Genomic DNA, 16,907 nt, shown 5'->3' on the forward strand with positions numbered 1-16,907 from the left:
TACTTTACAAGCAATCTATGTTTATTGTATAAAATAAAGTACATAAGTCTACCCATAATTTCATAACATAGGGTAACCTGACAACATCACAGTATTTTCCTCCATAATTAATTAAACCTACAAATTATGTTACATACTTGTGTTGATAAGTCTATATACTCTGTTCCTGAGGTATTATCCTTTACAAAAAGACAACTAAACCATGCTAATGTTTTGTATCCTTTTTTAGATAAATTGATTTCTCCTCAATGACATCAGGACAAAAACCATGTCTGTCCATAGTTGTATCCTCAATAATTAACATAGTACTTAAATAGGAATGAGCACTAGAGTCTAACTTCTTTCAAACACTTGAGTCTCCTGTTTTAAGCTAATATAGGGCTTCATTAAAAATTTATAGCATGTTGTGTATATTGAAGGAGAGTCAGGCAGATTTACAATGGGTATTACTTGATTTGAACAATATTCCCTCTTGTTTATAGGTACAACATATCTTCCCAAGGAAGCTCTTGGCCATTATGGAGGACAATCCTTATTTTTCTTGGTGTGGCAGCAATCTTGGGAGTAACTATTGGTCTCCTTGTTTATTTTCTGGCAGTTGGTCAGTACTGACTATTTTAATTTACTACTTACTAATAAATCCCTTTACTTATTTATTTTTTTAAGTGAAGGTAACATTGGTTTGACAAGAAGAAACATGAATATTTAATTTCTTCATAGAAAATGATTTCTCATCTCCTTACTACTTTGTCATCATAATAATCTTCCATTATATGAACACAGAAATTTATAAAAAAATCTTTATCAGATATATCTTTGATCTACCCTATAAATTATATACCAACTATGAAATAAGGATTTAAGGGAAATACTGCACATTTTGATGTCAATATTTATTGTCCCTATAGGATTTAAGTAAGAGATTTGTACCAAACTGACGACTTAGTTCTGGTATTGGTTGTTAAAATATAACCACTAAATAGCAATGGATAATTGACAAAAGGCTCTTTTAAAAGTAGATAATCAAGACTAGTTGAATGTCTCAATTTTATAAAAACTTGATCATGTTTTTAAAACTATTATTAGTACTATACTTGGGAAACTTGCTTTGTAGTTTATTTTTATCTTTCAGAAAAGTAAACCCTTAAAATTGGGTAAACATTCAATATAAAAAAATTGACTTCTACTACTTAACTTGATCCTCACAATGATCCTTTAAGCCAGGGAGGGCAGGTTTTACTACTATTCCTCATTTTTCATGTATGAATCTGAGGATCAGAAAGTCAAAGTGACCTGCTTGATAGCACAAGCTTTCTAGTGGCATGGTGGACACAAACCAAGATCTTACTATGTTAAGTGTACTCTTCTGCTTTATCATGATTTGCTACTACTTACTTCTCTAAAATATATCACACATAATGATACTGTATGGCTAAATTTTTACCTGATTCAGGGACATTTACAATTTGTTTTTCAACCCTTCTTCTCATGAATGAAACTTAATTCTTCTCTCTAATGAAACTTAATTTTAAGATTTAGAACTGTAATGATGCTCTTTGCCCTCTGGAAGCTGTATCTATCTACAAACTTTCCACAATCTGGATCTTTTTTCCCTTCTTTGCCTACTCACTAAAAAATAACCTTTGCATAATTTTTTTAAGAACCATATTCTGCATTTTCTAAATTAAGTGTTAATAAGTTTTATCAGTGGAGATCAGTAGTTTAATTAGTTTTCTTCCAAAATACAGTTTGCATATATGTTGCCGTATGGATAATGTATGAAACTATAGGTATCTAGATTGAAACCAATTATTTATTTTAGATTGAAATGATATTTATGAATTCTAGGATAATGAAATATTTCAGTTCAAGAGATCATTTTTTAAAGTCTATTATTAACACTCTTTAAAAACTATATGGTGTTACAAAGGTAGATCAAAAGTACAATTCCCTTCAAAATATTTGGATGGCTAATTGCTTAACCAAGAGAGTGTACCATTTCATATTAATTCTTGTTTTGAAAAGAGTACATATATGCATTGTATATGCTTTGAAAGAAATATTTCTAGTCTGGTCCTGTTTTAAATTGTTGAGATCTAGCATATCAGGGGAAGTAGCTTACACTGGTGACAGGAAAAAATGGGAATGTGAGATCTTGTGACACACAGAACAGTCGACATATGCTGCAGGAAAGTGGAAGGCAGCAAAAGAGCTGAAGAAGTGACCTCCAAATGGAAAGCAGACCTTTAGGCCATGGGGCGAGCAAGTAAGAAAAGGTGCGAAGAACTTAAGAGTTCATCCAGAAAGCAAAGGGCTACACTTGGAAATGCTTAGAAAGATCAACTGGGTAATCACTTGAGGAAGAACTTATATTACATATTCGGCTTCATGTTTAGCACATATTGGGTAGATTACTATTGTCTGCCTAAATTGCCTTTTTGAGGAAAATGCTGAGGATATTCCTGACCTCAGTAACACAGTGAAGCATATTATCATATGAATGTAGGAGAGAATCACTTTAGTGTTGGGTAGCTGACAATTCTAAAATTAGTGATATTCTTTTTCCACCCTTTTTCCTTTTCTCTGGCTATTTCGAGAAGTGGGTTAATGGTAATTATGAGACAAAGGTATGGGAGACTTAAATCACTTACTGTTTTAAAATTCTTTCTTTCTTTTTTTTTTTTTCACAGCAAAGATTTACTATTACCAAGTTGAATTTCATATTTCTGGAGTCACATACAATATTAGTTGTGAAAATGCAATTTCACCAGCTGGCACAAATCTAAACAAAGACATTGAGACTAAGGTAAATCAGAGATTATTGTTTTACCAATTTCATCATAAATTTGGTTGAGATAGACATAGTGATGCTTTTTATTTGGCAGATGTCTGATGCATTTCAAAATTCTAATATATACAAAGAATATATCAGCTCTCAGGTCATCAAACTTCTGTAAGTACAAATTTATTCAATCTATGGAAAAGGAATTAGGTAAGATGCCCATCAGCCATAGTTTTCAAAAATAACATAAAACAGAAAGTTGAGAGAAGGGAGGGGGGAGAGTGAAGGAAGGGTTAGGGAAGGAAAATGGGGGAAAGAGGGAGGGAGAATTCTTTATTGTGTTTAAAAATTTTTGGTTCAGGGTAAGAGTTGTTATATACAAATTTGTAATCTTTATATTTGAAGGTGACCTGTAAGATTATTGGTACTTTATACATACAGGAACAATATCTGGACATATATATGTCAATACATGTATAGAAAACATTAAATTATTTAATTAAACATATGACTAAACTGTGAGAAATTCTATATGTTCACAAAGCAAAACATTCAAGAATTAACACACTAAAACATTTCTGGTCTTTCTAGTCCTCTTACCATTGGTTCTACTGTGCAGTTATTACTGACATTAAAGTTTCCTCCTGCAAAGAGGAATAACATGAAGGCTGAAATTGAACCTGTCTTACATCAGATGTTGCAAGACAATATGGCATCCTGGAATGCAGTTCCTGCTTCCATTAAACTTACAGGTATTTTACTTATTTCTATTATTTATATTTCTGGATGATTTAAATTTAAAAAATACTAAGTTTCAAAATTTTGCTTAGGAAAAAAAAATATGCTTCCTAAACACTGGCACTCCTTATCTGTGGGTGTATTGTCATTGAGTCTTTTGAACAATGGTAGAAATGGGGATTAAGCTGCAGACATAGCTGTAAGTTTGGACTGGCTGGTGTATATATGAAAAAGGGGATAAAGAGTTGTAATTGAAGGCTTAGTTCTTCCTACCCAGTACTTTTTTATAGGATTTCAATACAGGAAGCAGATTAAGGGTTTTTTGGTCATCATTCAGTGTGGAAATTACAGAAGAAAAAGTAAATTAGGGGGTAGGGATTTCTTATTGCTTCTTGTGGAATTCCCTAAAAACAAAGGAAGAAAATGATAAGATTTTGTCATAGTACAGAAAATTAACTTTGTAAAGATCTGAAAGTTCCTACAATGATCTTAAAACTCCCATGTAGATGGTTAAAAGTTCTATGAGGCCATATTTAATAAGCTTATGGCCCCAGAACCCAGTGTGGTTCTCCAGAGTAACAGATGGTCTACATATCCTTGAAAACTATAAAGGCAATAACCTGCTTGTTAGCATTTATGTCATGGGGGTAAAAATAATTGCTTGGTGATATTTTTTTTTTAAAGATTTTATTTATTTATTCATATAGAACTGGGGTATAAGCCAGAGATGCAGAGGGTGAGAGGATTCACCAGAGACAGAGTGGGGAGCAGAACAGGCAGATTGACAAAGTACACTGCTGAGGGGAGCAGCGGGCGGGTCAGGAGAGGTCTGCCTCGCCATGTGGACTCCTCCAGGGCAGGCGGGAATCGATCTCATGCCGAAGTGGCTTAAGCTTTGTAGTGCAGTGCTTTAACCCGCTGCGCCACCAGGGAGGGCCAGCTTGGTGATATTTTATCAATTTTATGTCTTATTTTACTTTTCAGAAATGAGCAAGGCTAATGCTGAATTACTTACCAACAACTGTAAGTTTAGAAACTTTGTTATAAATTTAGTATACTTAGAAATATTTCCCACTGTTTTTCTAAAAAGGATCCTGAAACAATTATTATAGAAATAATTATTACTTTTCAAAATTATTGAACATACCAAATATATTTGTAATTTATTTTTTAAAGTATTATATAATTGACATATAAATCATTTAAGTTTCAGGTGTACAACAAAATGGTTCAATATGTATATATATTGTATAATTGAATCTTAACATTTAAAAGTTGTCTAGAAAAAATGAGAACTGTTGTGAAAGAATCAAATGATAAGGAAGAATATCATATCTGAATCAATTAAAGTAAGAAAGATTGAATGAAATAAAGGATAACAGGATAATAAGACATAAAATTGGTCTTATAAAATACATATATTATAAAGTACAAATCAGTTCTCTACCTTTCAAATAAATTCTCTGTAGAGTGTCACATGCCCACAACATGACACATGCCTGTTGTTATTCACTCACTGGATATTTGTAGGTTATCTCATGTCCGTATGGGGCCTTATAAACAGCACTGTAAATATTATGCTGTGTTAGATGTAGACATTAATGAAGCAAAGTCTCCATTTTTAACACTTGTCCATACTTCAGGAGACAATAATAAACAGACACAATAACAGTCAGTGACTGAAAGAAACTTGAGATTGGTAAAGAGTATACATTTAGTCACCTAAAGCAGGATGGAATGTGGCTTATGGTAAGCAAGAATCACTTCTTGGAAACATTGTAGTTTAAGAAGTACCGGATAGTCACTAATGGGTTTCAAGGAATGTTTTAAATTCTATTTTTCATGAAGCATAGTCAAAGATACCTACACTTGCATAAATAAACCCTCCTTCAGGTTGTGGAATGCGACTGGTCAACAGTATAGCAGACAACCGAATTGTGAATGGGAAAAATGCCCTTTTGGGGGTGTGGCCTTGGCAGGCCAGTCTGCAATGGAAAGGTCTACACTTCTGCGGAGCCTCCCTGATAAGCCGCAGGTGGCTATTAACTGCAGCTCACTGCTTTGCTAAGTAAGTGTAAATGGCTGACTAAAGGTAGGCCTCTGGGTACAGTTTATTTTGGGAAGTCTGGGAAGAGTAGCTTTAATGTGTGAAGTTTCACTAAGGCCTTGTGAAATTTACAATTACCTGAATAATTGAAGGGCAAAAGACATTTCAATTCGGTAGAAGGGCAAAATGAATGGAAACAATTCACATGTTTCAGTAACTACTTTGGTGTGAAATTAAGTGTTTTATTTATGTAATATTATTTAATAATAACACTGGTTCTAATACAAGGTATAATTAAACCTATTTAAAGAAACGGGACAAAACGTGGTCAAGATCTTACATCTCTTAAAAAGCAAAAATTGAGGCCCTCTCTGGTGGCACAAAGGGTTAAAGCAAAGCATTATGAAGATTTTTGCAGCCACTGCAGCACGAATTCCATCATGGGCCAGGGAGCTGACCCTCATGATGAAGCAGACCTCTTCTGACCTTCCCGCTGCTCCCCTCAGCAGTATATTTCAGTAGATGTCTATTCTGTTCCCTACTCTGTCTCTAGTAAATCCTCTCACCCCCAACTCCCCCCCACACACCACCGACCTCTGGCCTGAACCCCAGTTCTTAAAAAAAAATAAATCTTTTTTAAAAATTGAATATAAATGCAGGTATGTCTGATTCCTGTCACTAGTTGCTTACTTGTCTTGTCCTTCAGAGATTTATAAGAGTTGAAGAAATTTATATGTGATTTATTAAAAGCATAAGACAGCATAACTGAAGAAAATATGACACAGATAGTAAATGCTATGGAAATTTGATGACTGAGATATGAAGAATGTAAGATTTGATCTAAATGCTAAAGATATGAGTAGGTTGATATGGGTGGGTTGATAGGAAAAGAAAGTTTGCTTTTGGGGGGGTTGGGTAACAGCCTTCTTCAGCATAAATTGTATTTTGTGTATAGTTCACAAAAAGCCATTTGAAATAGAAAAGATTTTGTAAAATGAATCATTAGAAGTGATGAGTAGAAAATTTAGGTATATTGATTGGTGATATCCCTATAAGGTTTGTTTTCCTGAAGTTTGTTATTCAAAAAGCTTGATATTGTTAAATGTGAAGATCTCTTAAGTGTCATGTTACACTCAACTTTGTAATTCTAAATCTTTGGAAGTGGAGCCTGCGTTGAGTCTAGGGAAAGAGAGTTTAAGAACATTGCTGTTGAACACGTGGAACCAATAAAGGATTTAAAATGGGCGAAACATCAAAGAATCAGTTACATAAAGGCCTTCCTTAGAAACTTAAAAAAAAATACCTGGTGTTTTGAGGGAAGGTTAGAATAGTTAAATAGGATGCTAATAACTAATTAAAGAGAGTCCCACTAGGGAGTTTGAGAACCTGGTCAAAAAAACAAAAAACAAAAAAAAACAAAAAAAAACTCAGTCAGAATCCAAATGCATTGACTTGCAAATATAATAGGGTGTTTGGTCAAGAGCAAGTTGCAATTTTTTAAATGAATTCAGATGTCCTGGGTCTTCCACAGGTCCAGAACCCAAGACTTAAATGTTAATCAGTGATCTTGTATCCCCTGAGGTTGCTCTTAGAATTTCTAGCCACGTTAAATGATGAGAAACTGGATGGGGCTAATGGAGTAGAAGATGTCAATGACAATTCTCATGACATTCCCATGTCAAAGACAGTTTTCCAAACAATTATTTAAGTGATTTATAAGATAATGACTACTATGAATACTGTTGTTGCCCAGAAACTGAATATATTTCAATTAAATTGTGTCTAGCAAGAAAAATAATTTGGAAGATTGGACTGTCAACTTTGGAATTTCAATAAATAAACCAGTTATGACACGGAAAGTTCAAAACATTATTTCTCATGAAAATTATAACGAACAACTAATGCATAATGATATTGCCCTCATGGAACTTGCTGAAGAAGTCTCTTTTACTAAGGATGTTCGTAAGATTTGTCTTCCTGATGCCAACCTGCAGCTCTCAGAAAATGATAGTGTTGTAGTCACAGGATGGGGAAGACTTTCTGCAACTGGTAAGTTTTTCTATCAGAATGAAATAGTTTCATGGTAATGCGCAATCAGCAACCAAGTACTAAATCAATTACTTTCCCATGCAATTCTCAACCAATCAATATAATGAAAAGAAAACAAGTGGTAGATTCAAAAGCATGACACTGTCTTCAATGTTTAAAATAGCTCAGAAAAAGGGAGCTGAAAAATTGAAACTGTGATGAGGCCGGCTAAAATAAACCTCTGAAAGATATTCTGGCCTAGGACTGCTAGGTTGCTAGTTAACAAAAGAATTCTTTTTCTTTGGTCTTTGTTCCAATAAAGCTATAATCCTCATAATAAAGAGAATTTGTTGCCTTTAGGTCCCTTTCCAGTGATCCTTCGACAGGCCTTTTTGAAGATTATCGACAACAAAGTTTGCAGTGCGCCAGGTGCATTATATGGCCTTGTGACAGATACAATGCTGTGTGCTGGATTCATGTCAGGAAAAGCTGATGCCTGTCTGGTAGGCCTAGATATCTTATCATTTCATTTTCTCCAAAGTACTAAATATTGGAAGATTTTATTAACAAAAAATATATTTTATGTTAATTATTTCTATACCATAGCTTCTTATTTCAGATAACAGATAATTATAATCCTACTTATGTCTAGACACTAGTCTAATCATTGGGGCTACCGTGGTGAATATAGTTCTTGCCCTCATAAACTTTTTAGTCTAGGTAACTATATAGATATTTATAAGGTAATAAAATAAATTGGGTTCTATTTTCTGGGCAACCTATAGACCTGGAACACTATCTCTTCCTCATCCAGAGATGCAGCTGGAAGTTTAGTATGCTGGTGCCAGAAAGTCTTCCTAGGGACAAACGAGTCACTTTCCCATAGTCAAGACTGGATTCTTCATAAAATCAAATTCGAATCTGCCCATCCAACATTTGGCAGCCGTGGGCAATGTATCACAAGTTTTAATTGCCTGGGTTTTTAAAAAAAGCCATGTTCCACAGTTTTAAGTCCAATAAGGTGGATTGGTTTTAGTGCCAAGGGGTTATTATCGATAACTCTTTAGAAGAGAGGAAAAATAAATTCTGTGAAAGAACAAGAAAAACTTCTCCCTTTTTCTTTTAGAGAGATTCTGGTGGCCCACTCGCTTATCCTAACTCTAGAAATATCTGGCACCTTGTTGGAATCGTAAGCTGGGGTAGTGGATGTGGTGAAATGAATAGACCGGGAGTCTACACTCGAGTGACTTCTTTTCGTGATTGGATTACAGCCAAGACTGGACTCTGAGAGAAAAGTAATGGAGCATAAAGAGAATCGGAGGGTATTTTTATCTACTGTTTCAAAAATCTGTATTGATTGTTGGTATAGCGATAATTTTCTGATACAGTTCATAAAGTTCTTTGTCAATCCTTTATTATATCTAGAAAACTCCCTTATTTAACTAACATAGGGAATAGAAAGTCAAAATATTTTTATTAATGGCCAAATTCTCCCTTTTTGCCAGTATATTCAGAATTGATCTTATTTTTTTTTTTCAGAATAAAAAAATACACATTTTGTTAGTATAAGAACATGTACACGGCCCTCCCTGGTGGCGCAGCGGGTTAAAGCACAGCACTGAGAAGCTAAAGCCGCTTCTTCATGAGTTTGATTACAGCCTGCCCCGGAGGTGACCATATGGTGTGGCAGACCTCTCCTGATCTGCCCGCTGCTCCCCTCAGCAGTGTACTTCGTCGATCTGCCTGTTCTGTTGCCCACTCTGTCTCTGGTGAAGCCTCTCACCGCCCCTGAGCCTCTGGCCTGTACCCCAGTTCTGTATGCACAAATAAATAAATCTTTAAAAAAAAGAACATGTACACTGGATGCACCAAATAAATTGTTTTTCATCTCTAAATTATAATTGCATTTTGTAAAACTGGATTCTGTAAGACAAATAATGTACATTCATTTTATTTATATGTGAGAGAGGCTGGCTATCTTATGAAATCATACAATCATGAAGTACAGAAGGGATATGAAAAGTTCCCATAGAAGCGCTCTCAATTTATAGATCAAGAAGCTGAAGACTAGAAAGGAATGGTTATTTGCTTAAAAATCACTCTTAAGTTTCTCCGATTAGTTGTAACTCTTTGAGTGTAGATTCACAATTAGTCATAAATTAAACAAAGATTTAAATGTTGCAGGCCGACTGATGAAGTACACTGCCGAGGGGAGCATCAGGCACGTCAGGAGAGGGCTGCCATGCCATGTGGGTCACCTCTGGGGCTGGGGATAGAACTCTGATGAAGGGGCTGTGGCCAGCTTTGCAGTGCTGCACTTTAACCCCCTGTGCCATCAGGGAGGGCCCAATGTGACAGACTTTGAGAGGAATGGTGGAGTTTTGATGAAATTGGAGACCAACAGCACACAATGAGAAGCAAGAAGGTAGGTTAGAAAACTTTAGTTGTCTGGACAAGAAGAAAATACATTCATTCTTTTCTTCAGTTTAGGAACTTACAAAGGTAGAATAACAGAAGGAATATCATTATAATGGAACTCAAAATGGAGAAAAAAGTGACTTTTTTTTTATACTATTACTAGGAGATAAGAGGTATACTTGGCTGTGCAATAGTCTACTAGAGGCTTATTTCAGAAGTCCAATTTTTTTTTTAAGATTTTATTTATTTATGCATACAGAAATGGGCACAGGCCCGAGGTGCAGGGGCAATGAGAGGACTCACCAGAAACAGAGTGGGGAGCAGAACAGGCTGACTGACCAATACACTACTGAGGGGAGCAGCAGGGGAGGAAGGAGAGGTCTGGTGGACAATGTGGATCACCTCCTGGGCGGGGATCAAACTTACACTGAAGTGGCCACAGCTTGGCTTAGCTTAGCAGTGCAGCGCTCCAATCCACTGTGCCACCAGGGAGAGGCCCAGAAGTCCAATTTCTATATATTTTTCCTTCTTTCCCTACCTCATGAACATGGTGTCTTAGCTTGGGTTGCTGTGGCATATTGTGATAAGCTGAGTGATATACACAACAAACATTTGCTTCTCACAGTTCTGAATGCTAGAAAGTCCAAGATATGGTAAGAAACCACTTCTTAATTTGTACATAGAGCTCTTTCATTGTGTCCTTTCTGATGGATAGTGGAGAAAGAGATATATGCTCTTGGTCCCTTATTTGGGTGCTAATCTCAACATGAGTACACTGCCCTCATGATGTACTTACCTACCAGATCTCATCTTCAAATTCTGTAATACTGGGGATAAGAAGATCAACATATGACCTTAAGGGGAAATAAGCCTTTACTTCATAGCAGATAGAGCTGTTTGTTGCCTGCTTCTTACAAGGGGAAATCAGATGGAACTGAATGAGTGGGAATTATTTCAGTACAAAAGTGATGGCAAGTATTTTTGGTTTTAATATCTAGGGCCGGCTATTTTAGTTTTTTTTTCTCTCCTATATTCCACATATAAATGGAATCATCCAGTATTTGTCTTTCCCTTCTGACTTATTTCATTTTCCATAATCCCCTCCAGTTCCACCTGTACTGTCACAAATGGAAAATGTTCATGTTGTTTTTAAAGCTGAGTAGCATTCTGTTATATATATATCTGACACATCTTTATAATCTACTTTTGTGTTCTTAGATATTTTCATTGTTTCCATAATTTAGCCATTGTAAATAGTGCTGTAATGAACATAGGAGTGTTCCCTTTGAATTAGTGTTTTGTATCTTTGGGTAGATACTTAAGAGTGGAATAGCTGGATTACATGGCACATCTATTTTTAATATACTATTTTAATCCATATTGTTTTCTAAAAGGACTGGACCTATCAAAAGTATATGAGAATTCTGTTTTCTTCATACTATTGCCAGCACTTGATATGGGTCATTTTCATTGGTGTGAGTGGTATCTCATTGTGGTTTTGATTTGCATTCTCCAGATGAGCATTTTTTCATGTCCTTACTGGCTATTTGTATGTCTTTTTGAATAAATATCTTTTTGACTATTCTGCCTACTTTTAAATTTTGATTATTTGTTTTCTTTTTTGAATTGTATAAGTTCAATGCAATCCTTATCAAATTTTCAATGTCATTCTTTTAAGAAATATAACATTATTGAAATTTATATGTAACCACAGTAGACCCAAAATAGTCATAATAAACCTGACAAAAATTCAGAAAAAAGGGACCACACTCCCAAGACTTAAAACTATTTTACAAAACTATAGTAATCAAAACAATATAGTATTGGGCTAAAAAGACACCTAGATCAATGGAACAGAATTGAGAGCTGAGAATTAATTACAGTTGCTATGTGGAAAAGAATTCAAGTGCATATAATGGAGCAGTAAGATCCTCTTCAATAAATGATATTGGGAAATTATATAGTGATATGCAAAAGATAACACTAGACCATTGTCTCATACTATACACAAAAATTAACACAAATGGATTAAAAACTTGGCTATGAGACTTGAAACTGTTAGAGGGAAAGAATGCCCTGAAGAAACTACACAGGGTTTGTGGGCTCCACCCCCACTCCAGACCAAAGCCATCCAGACATGTGGAACTAAAAATCACATCATCACCAAAGTGAGGACTGCCCCCTAAGGTTGGAGGTAAGAAGCCAGGCTTGGTATAAAACCAGACAGGGCTTTGGAAGGGGATTGTTCCTTCTGCTCTTTACTCTTGGCTTTCGCTGGCTCTCAGCATGCAGTTGGAATTCCAGGTTGGTGGAAATGGTAGGGCACATTACCAAATTATCATCTTCTCTTTCTCCTTGAAATATTCATTTACTCCTTTTCCCTACTTTTGTAAATAAACCCTTTATTAACCTTTTGTGTATGCCTGAAATTGAATTAATATTCAGTATTAATATTAGTATTATAGGTCATTTTAGGTGCACTACAATCAAGTGAGGGCCTACAATTAGGCAGCCCATTTCATATTGTGGTTAAAAGTATAAAATCCATAGAAGAAAACATAGGCAAAGCACTCCATGGCACTTATTCTGGAGATTTCTTTGGGGATAAGACTCCAATGGCAAGGGAAACAAGCAAACATAAATATCAAAGTAAAAAGCTTCTGCACAATGATAGAAATTATGAAAATGAAGACACTCTGCAGAATGGGAAAAAAATTTTGTATATCATGCATGCAATATGGGCTAATATAAAGGATATATCTTTGATTTTAAACAAGCATTTTATGTATGTACTCATTATTGCAATCATGAGGCCTTTCATATATACAAAGTTGTGAAATCCTTACATATTTTAATATTTAAAAGTCTTACTTGTATGTGTGACCTGAATGTTAAAAATTTCAGGGATTGGGCCCTTCCTGGTGGCGCAGCGGGTTAAAGCACTGCACTAAGAAGCTTAAGCCACTTCCGCATGAGTTCGATCCCCGCCTGCCTCAGAGGAGATCCACATGGCGCTGCAGACCTCTCCTGACCCGCCCGCCACTCCCCTCAGCGGTGTACTTCGTAGATCAGCCTGTTCTGCTCCCCTCTCTGTCTCTGGTGAATCCTCTCACGCTCTGCACCTCTGGCCTGTACCCCAGCTCTATATGTATGAATAAATAAATCTTTAAAAAAAAAATTCAGGGATTATATTAGCTAATTGTTAAACACACCAAAACCAAAAATTAACGGTTCTAATTGTTTTACCACATTTTGCTAATAGTCACAGTTATGGTGTCAAGTTATTTGCATCTATCAATATCTGTATGGTAAAGATAACGACTTGTTACTGCTCTTCTTTCCCAAACATGTTTGGTTATATCATGTTGATAACTTGATATGAGCCTTAGTGTATTTACACCATGGAAATTGGTCAATGCTAAAATTAGCTCCTATCTTCAGGTGCTGTGAGCTGGTTGTTAAATACTTACCAGCACATAACTGAATGTTATTACTTCTTATTATCCCCTTAAAAGAAATTCTTCACCAGAAGACGTAACTGGAGCCTCATATGTATTCCATGATATCATAGCTTTGTGACTGACTACTTGACTGTATGCTTGTTAGATACCTTAATTACTGTCAGCTAAATGATTGAGTGAATAAGAATTGGCCATTGCTTTTCTTATAATTTCAATACAGGAAATTTCAAGATAATCTATTTGAAACATTTCATAGTAATGTGACAAGGACATTTGAGATTGGCAGTTTATAGTGCTTAACTAGAGGATTCCAGAAAAGACAATTATATGTTGTTATAATACATTGCATTCTTTACAATTATCATGTTTAGTTGCAAATAAAATAATCCAAACATGGTTTCTTAAGTTGTTTTTCCTAAAATTTTTCACAATTGCACTGTGGTTGAATACACAGAACTTTATTTTCACTATATACAGGAGTATGTGTTACATAAGAATTCCAATAAATAGCTACCAGATTTATAGCCTTTAAATCAGATTTTCTCATTTCAGAAAGACTCATTGAGGCAGAACTAATGAGCGATTATCTCCTTATTTCCCTTCCCAATCATTTGATGAAAGACTAAGGATTAAGAAAATAAAAACAGGTTATGAAGGGAGCAGGGACAATGTCTTAGTAATCAAGGAGAATTAGTCTAGGAGTATTCTTTCCTGTTTAAAATCCTACTCCAACCCTAATTTCAACACCCCTAGAGAATGAAACCTACATTCTTTATTATACATTGCAACTCTGTAAGGTCTTGACTCTTTTTTTCCTACTCATAATTCAAGGTGCTGCTGAGGTGTAACTTCTTACCTGATACTGGGACTGGGTGGTCTACATTGCCCCAGGAAAACGACTGAACTTGCCCTTTCCACAGGATGTAAAACTAACCTGTTTATGCATCTAAATATCTTACTAGACCATAAATTTTTCAAGGATTTTTGTCATTTCTTTGTTCCTGACCTGTGGCTAGTTCTTGATACTGAATACATTTAAAATGCAGTATTAGCATCCTGCTGCTGCCTACATCGCTGTTTCTTTCTCATATCATGCCCTTATATTTAACCTATATTCCATCACACTATTACTTAAGATTTCTGAAATAAGCTAATATATCTGGACATTTCCAAATGGTGTAGTTGTCCAGAGGTTCCTTCTCTAGGAGTTTATTTCTCCTCTTGGTAAACTCTAACCATCTTTTAAAATTTATTTTGCAATTTTGTGAGACTTTATCCACTGTGTTCTCATGAATTTTATTTTCAAACTATTATCTCTTTTGAAAAGTTCTATAAAGTCAACAAATAAATTAATTTTAGTTAATTTTAATTGAGTTCTGACTCTCCTGAAGACCTATACTTTATTGTAAATACTGTTCTATTTTTTTCTCTACTAAGATCCATATCAAGCATAAACTTTTATTACATATCAATAAATACTTTACATATTTTAGAAATATGTAATGTATTTAATATAAGTAATGAATTTAAACATTATCCCTGTAGAAAGAATAGACTTAGTATAAGCAGAGTTAAAGTTTTTTTTTAATAACTAATTTCTGGTCTCTTCTCTGGAGAGTAATCATTGCTTTAGAATATTTCTAGATTTTTTTCATATATTTATTTATAACTTTATATGATTTAAGTACATGGAATACAGCCCATTAAAAAGTAAAGTATTTACTCTTTCTCCCTGGTGGCACAACGTGTCAAAGCACCACATTATGAAGCTCTCGGAAGCCACTGCAGCATGAGTTCCATCCCCGAGCAGGGAGCTGACCCACATGGTGCGGCAGACCTCTTCTGACCTGCCCACTGCTACCCTCAGCAGTGCACTTTGTAAATCTGCCTGTTCTGTTCCCCACTCTGTGGTGAATCCTCTCACCCACCACACCTCTGGCCTGTACCCCAGTTCTGTAAGCATAAATAAATAAATCTTTAAAGAGAAAAAAAGTGAAGTATTTACTCTTCCCTTAAGGTATTTATGGTATGTTGAATTATCTTTCTATATCTCATAATTTTGCATAATTTGTATTGAGGTTGTTCTAAATAGGTCTTCAATTGTATCTGTCAGGGTTTAGAACAGCAAATACACCTTAAGTAGAAGAGAATTTGAAATAATACATCTTGTGCTTTAAAAATTGTTAGGACAATTTAAAAATTGTTAGGGCAATTTAAATTTAACAATTTTTAAATTGTTAGGTGCAGCCTCTGGACTAAGCCTTGAAATGATTCATAGAAAACTGGAAAACTTATTACCATAAGAAATTGCAATTGACAATATCAAATTCAGTAAATAAGATCCAGAGATCAGAAAGTGTCCTTCACTGTTGATATTATCACTACAGACTTTTGGTACTCACAAACTAGGACTGATCTCTGCTTACACAAAAATTGTTTCTTGTCTCCCAGTGTGATGATCATTGTGAAAAACATAGTATAAGATGCAATTCATACCATCAAGTTCAAGCAACTTAGACTTGTGGTGACATCCACAGGACACATTTAAATAGAAGCCCATTACAACAAGGTAGTAAATTGAGATCAAAATGAATACTGAAGACAGTATATATCTGAGAAAAGAAAAAAGAGGGAAGACTTCATGAAGGAAGTGGCAATTAGTTTGAATTATAAAGCACAAAGAAACATTAGATGAATAGAAATGGAAATTCTGGGAGTATTAAACATTATGAATAAAAGCATGGACATAAGGAAACAGTTGCCATTCTAAAAATGGAACCGTGAGAAGTGACTCAAGTGTTAGGTATTAACCTAGGAGTAATCTGAACTGCCCGCTATGTGCAGAGGGCAGGGAGGGACAAAGGAACAGGCAAATCACTCTATTGGTAGGTAGCAATTTTAATGAACAAGGGAACTAATTTATGAAGCTTTTTCTTGGGTGGCCACAAGAAGAGAGAGCTTTTTTCACACCCCCATCTGCTAAACCACAAAAGTCACATTAACCAGTCCAAATGGTCTCACTAAGACATTTCACATTATTTTCTCTCTTGGAGTTGCTGTGGCTTTGGGAACACTTATTTTAAAGTGGGGAGAGGGATGTAATGTCTCTGACTGCTCAACTACAGCTTGAGGGTCAATTGTTTGGTCACACCTTTTTGATGACTTTCTGAAAAATCAAGTAAAGCCTATTGTTAGGATAAAGTAAAGCCTATTGTTAAGATAATGCAATGTCCTGGACATATGCCTCACCATGTGGTTGCAGTCATACAACAACCTCACATTTTTTTTTTTTAAAGATTTATTTATTTGTGCATACAGAACTGGGGTACAGGCCAGAGGCTCAGGGGCGGTGAGAGCCTTCACCAGAGACAGAGCAGGGAACAGAACAGGCAGATCAAAGAAGTACACTGCTGAGGGGAGCAGCAGGCGGGTC

At 35.3% G+C, this 16,907-nt stretch overlaps 1 protein-coding gene across 1 annotated transcript; it reads left to right on the forward strand.

The window, feature by feature from the left end:
* Positions 1-480: 480 nt before the first annotated feature.
* LOC101622328 (transmembrane protease serine 11B) lies at positions 481-8,883 on the forward strand (the record flags this gene model as incomplete). The annotated part of the gene is made up of 9 exons (XM_004681258.1): positions 481-601; positions 2,691-2,806; positions 2,886-2,953; positions 3,374-3,534; positions 4,505-4,543; positions 5,414-5,588; positions 7,354-7,616; positions 7,956-8,098; positions 8,722-8,883. Coding segments are annotated over 9 exons (1,248 nt in total), but the record flags the coding sequence as incomplete, so codon positions are not given.
* Between the last annotated feature and the right edge of the window lie 8,024 nt (positions 8,884-16,907).

The sequence above is a fragment of the Condylura cristata genome, unplaced genomic scaffold, assembly GCF_000260355.1.
Source record: "Condylura cristata isolate star-nosed mole 26May11 unplaced genomic scaffold, ConCri1.0 scaffold00012, whole genome shotgun sequence".
Classification (NCBI taxonomy): domain Eukaryota; kingdom Metazoa; phylum Chordata; class Mammalia; order Eulipotyphla; family Talpidae; genus Condylura; species Condylura cristata.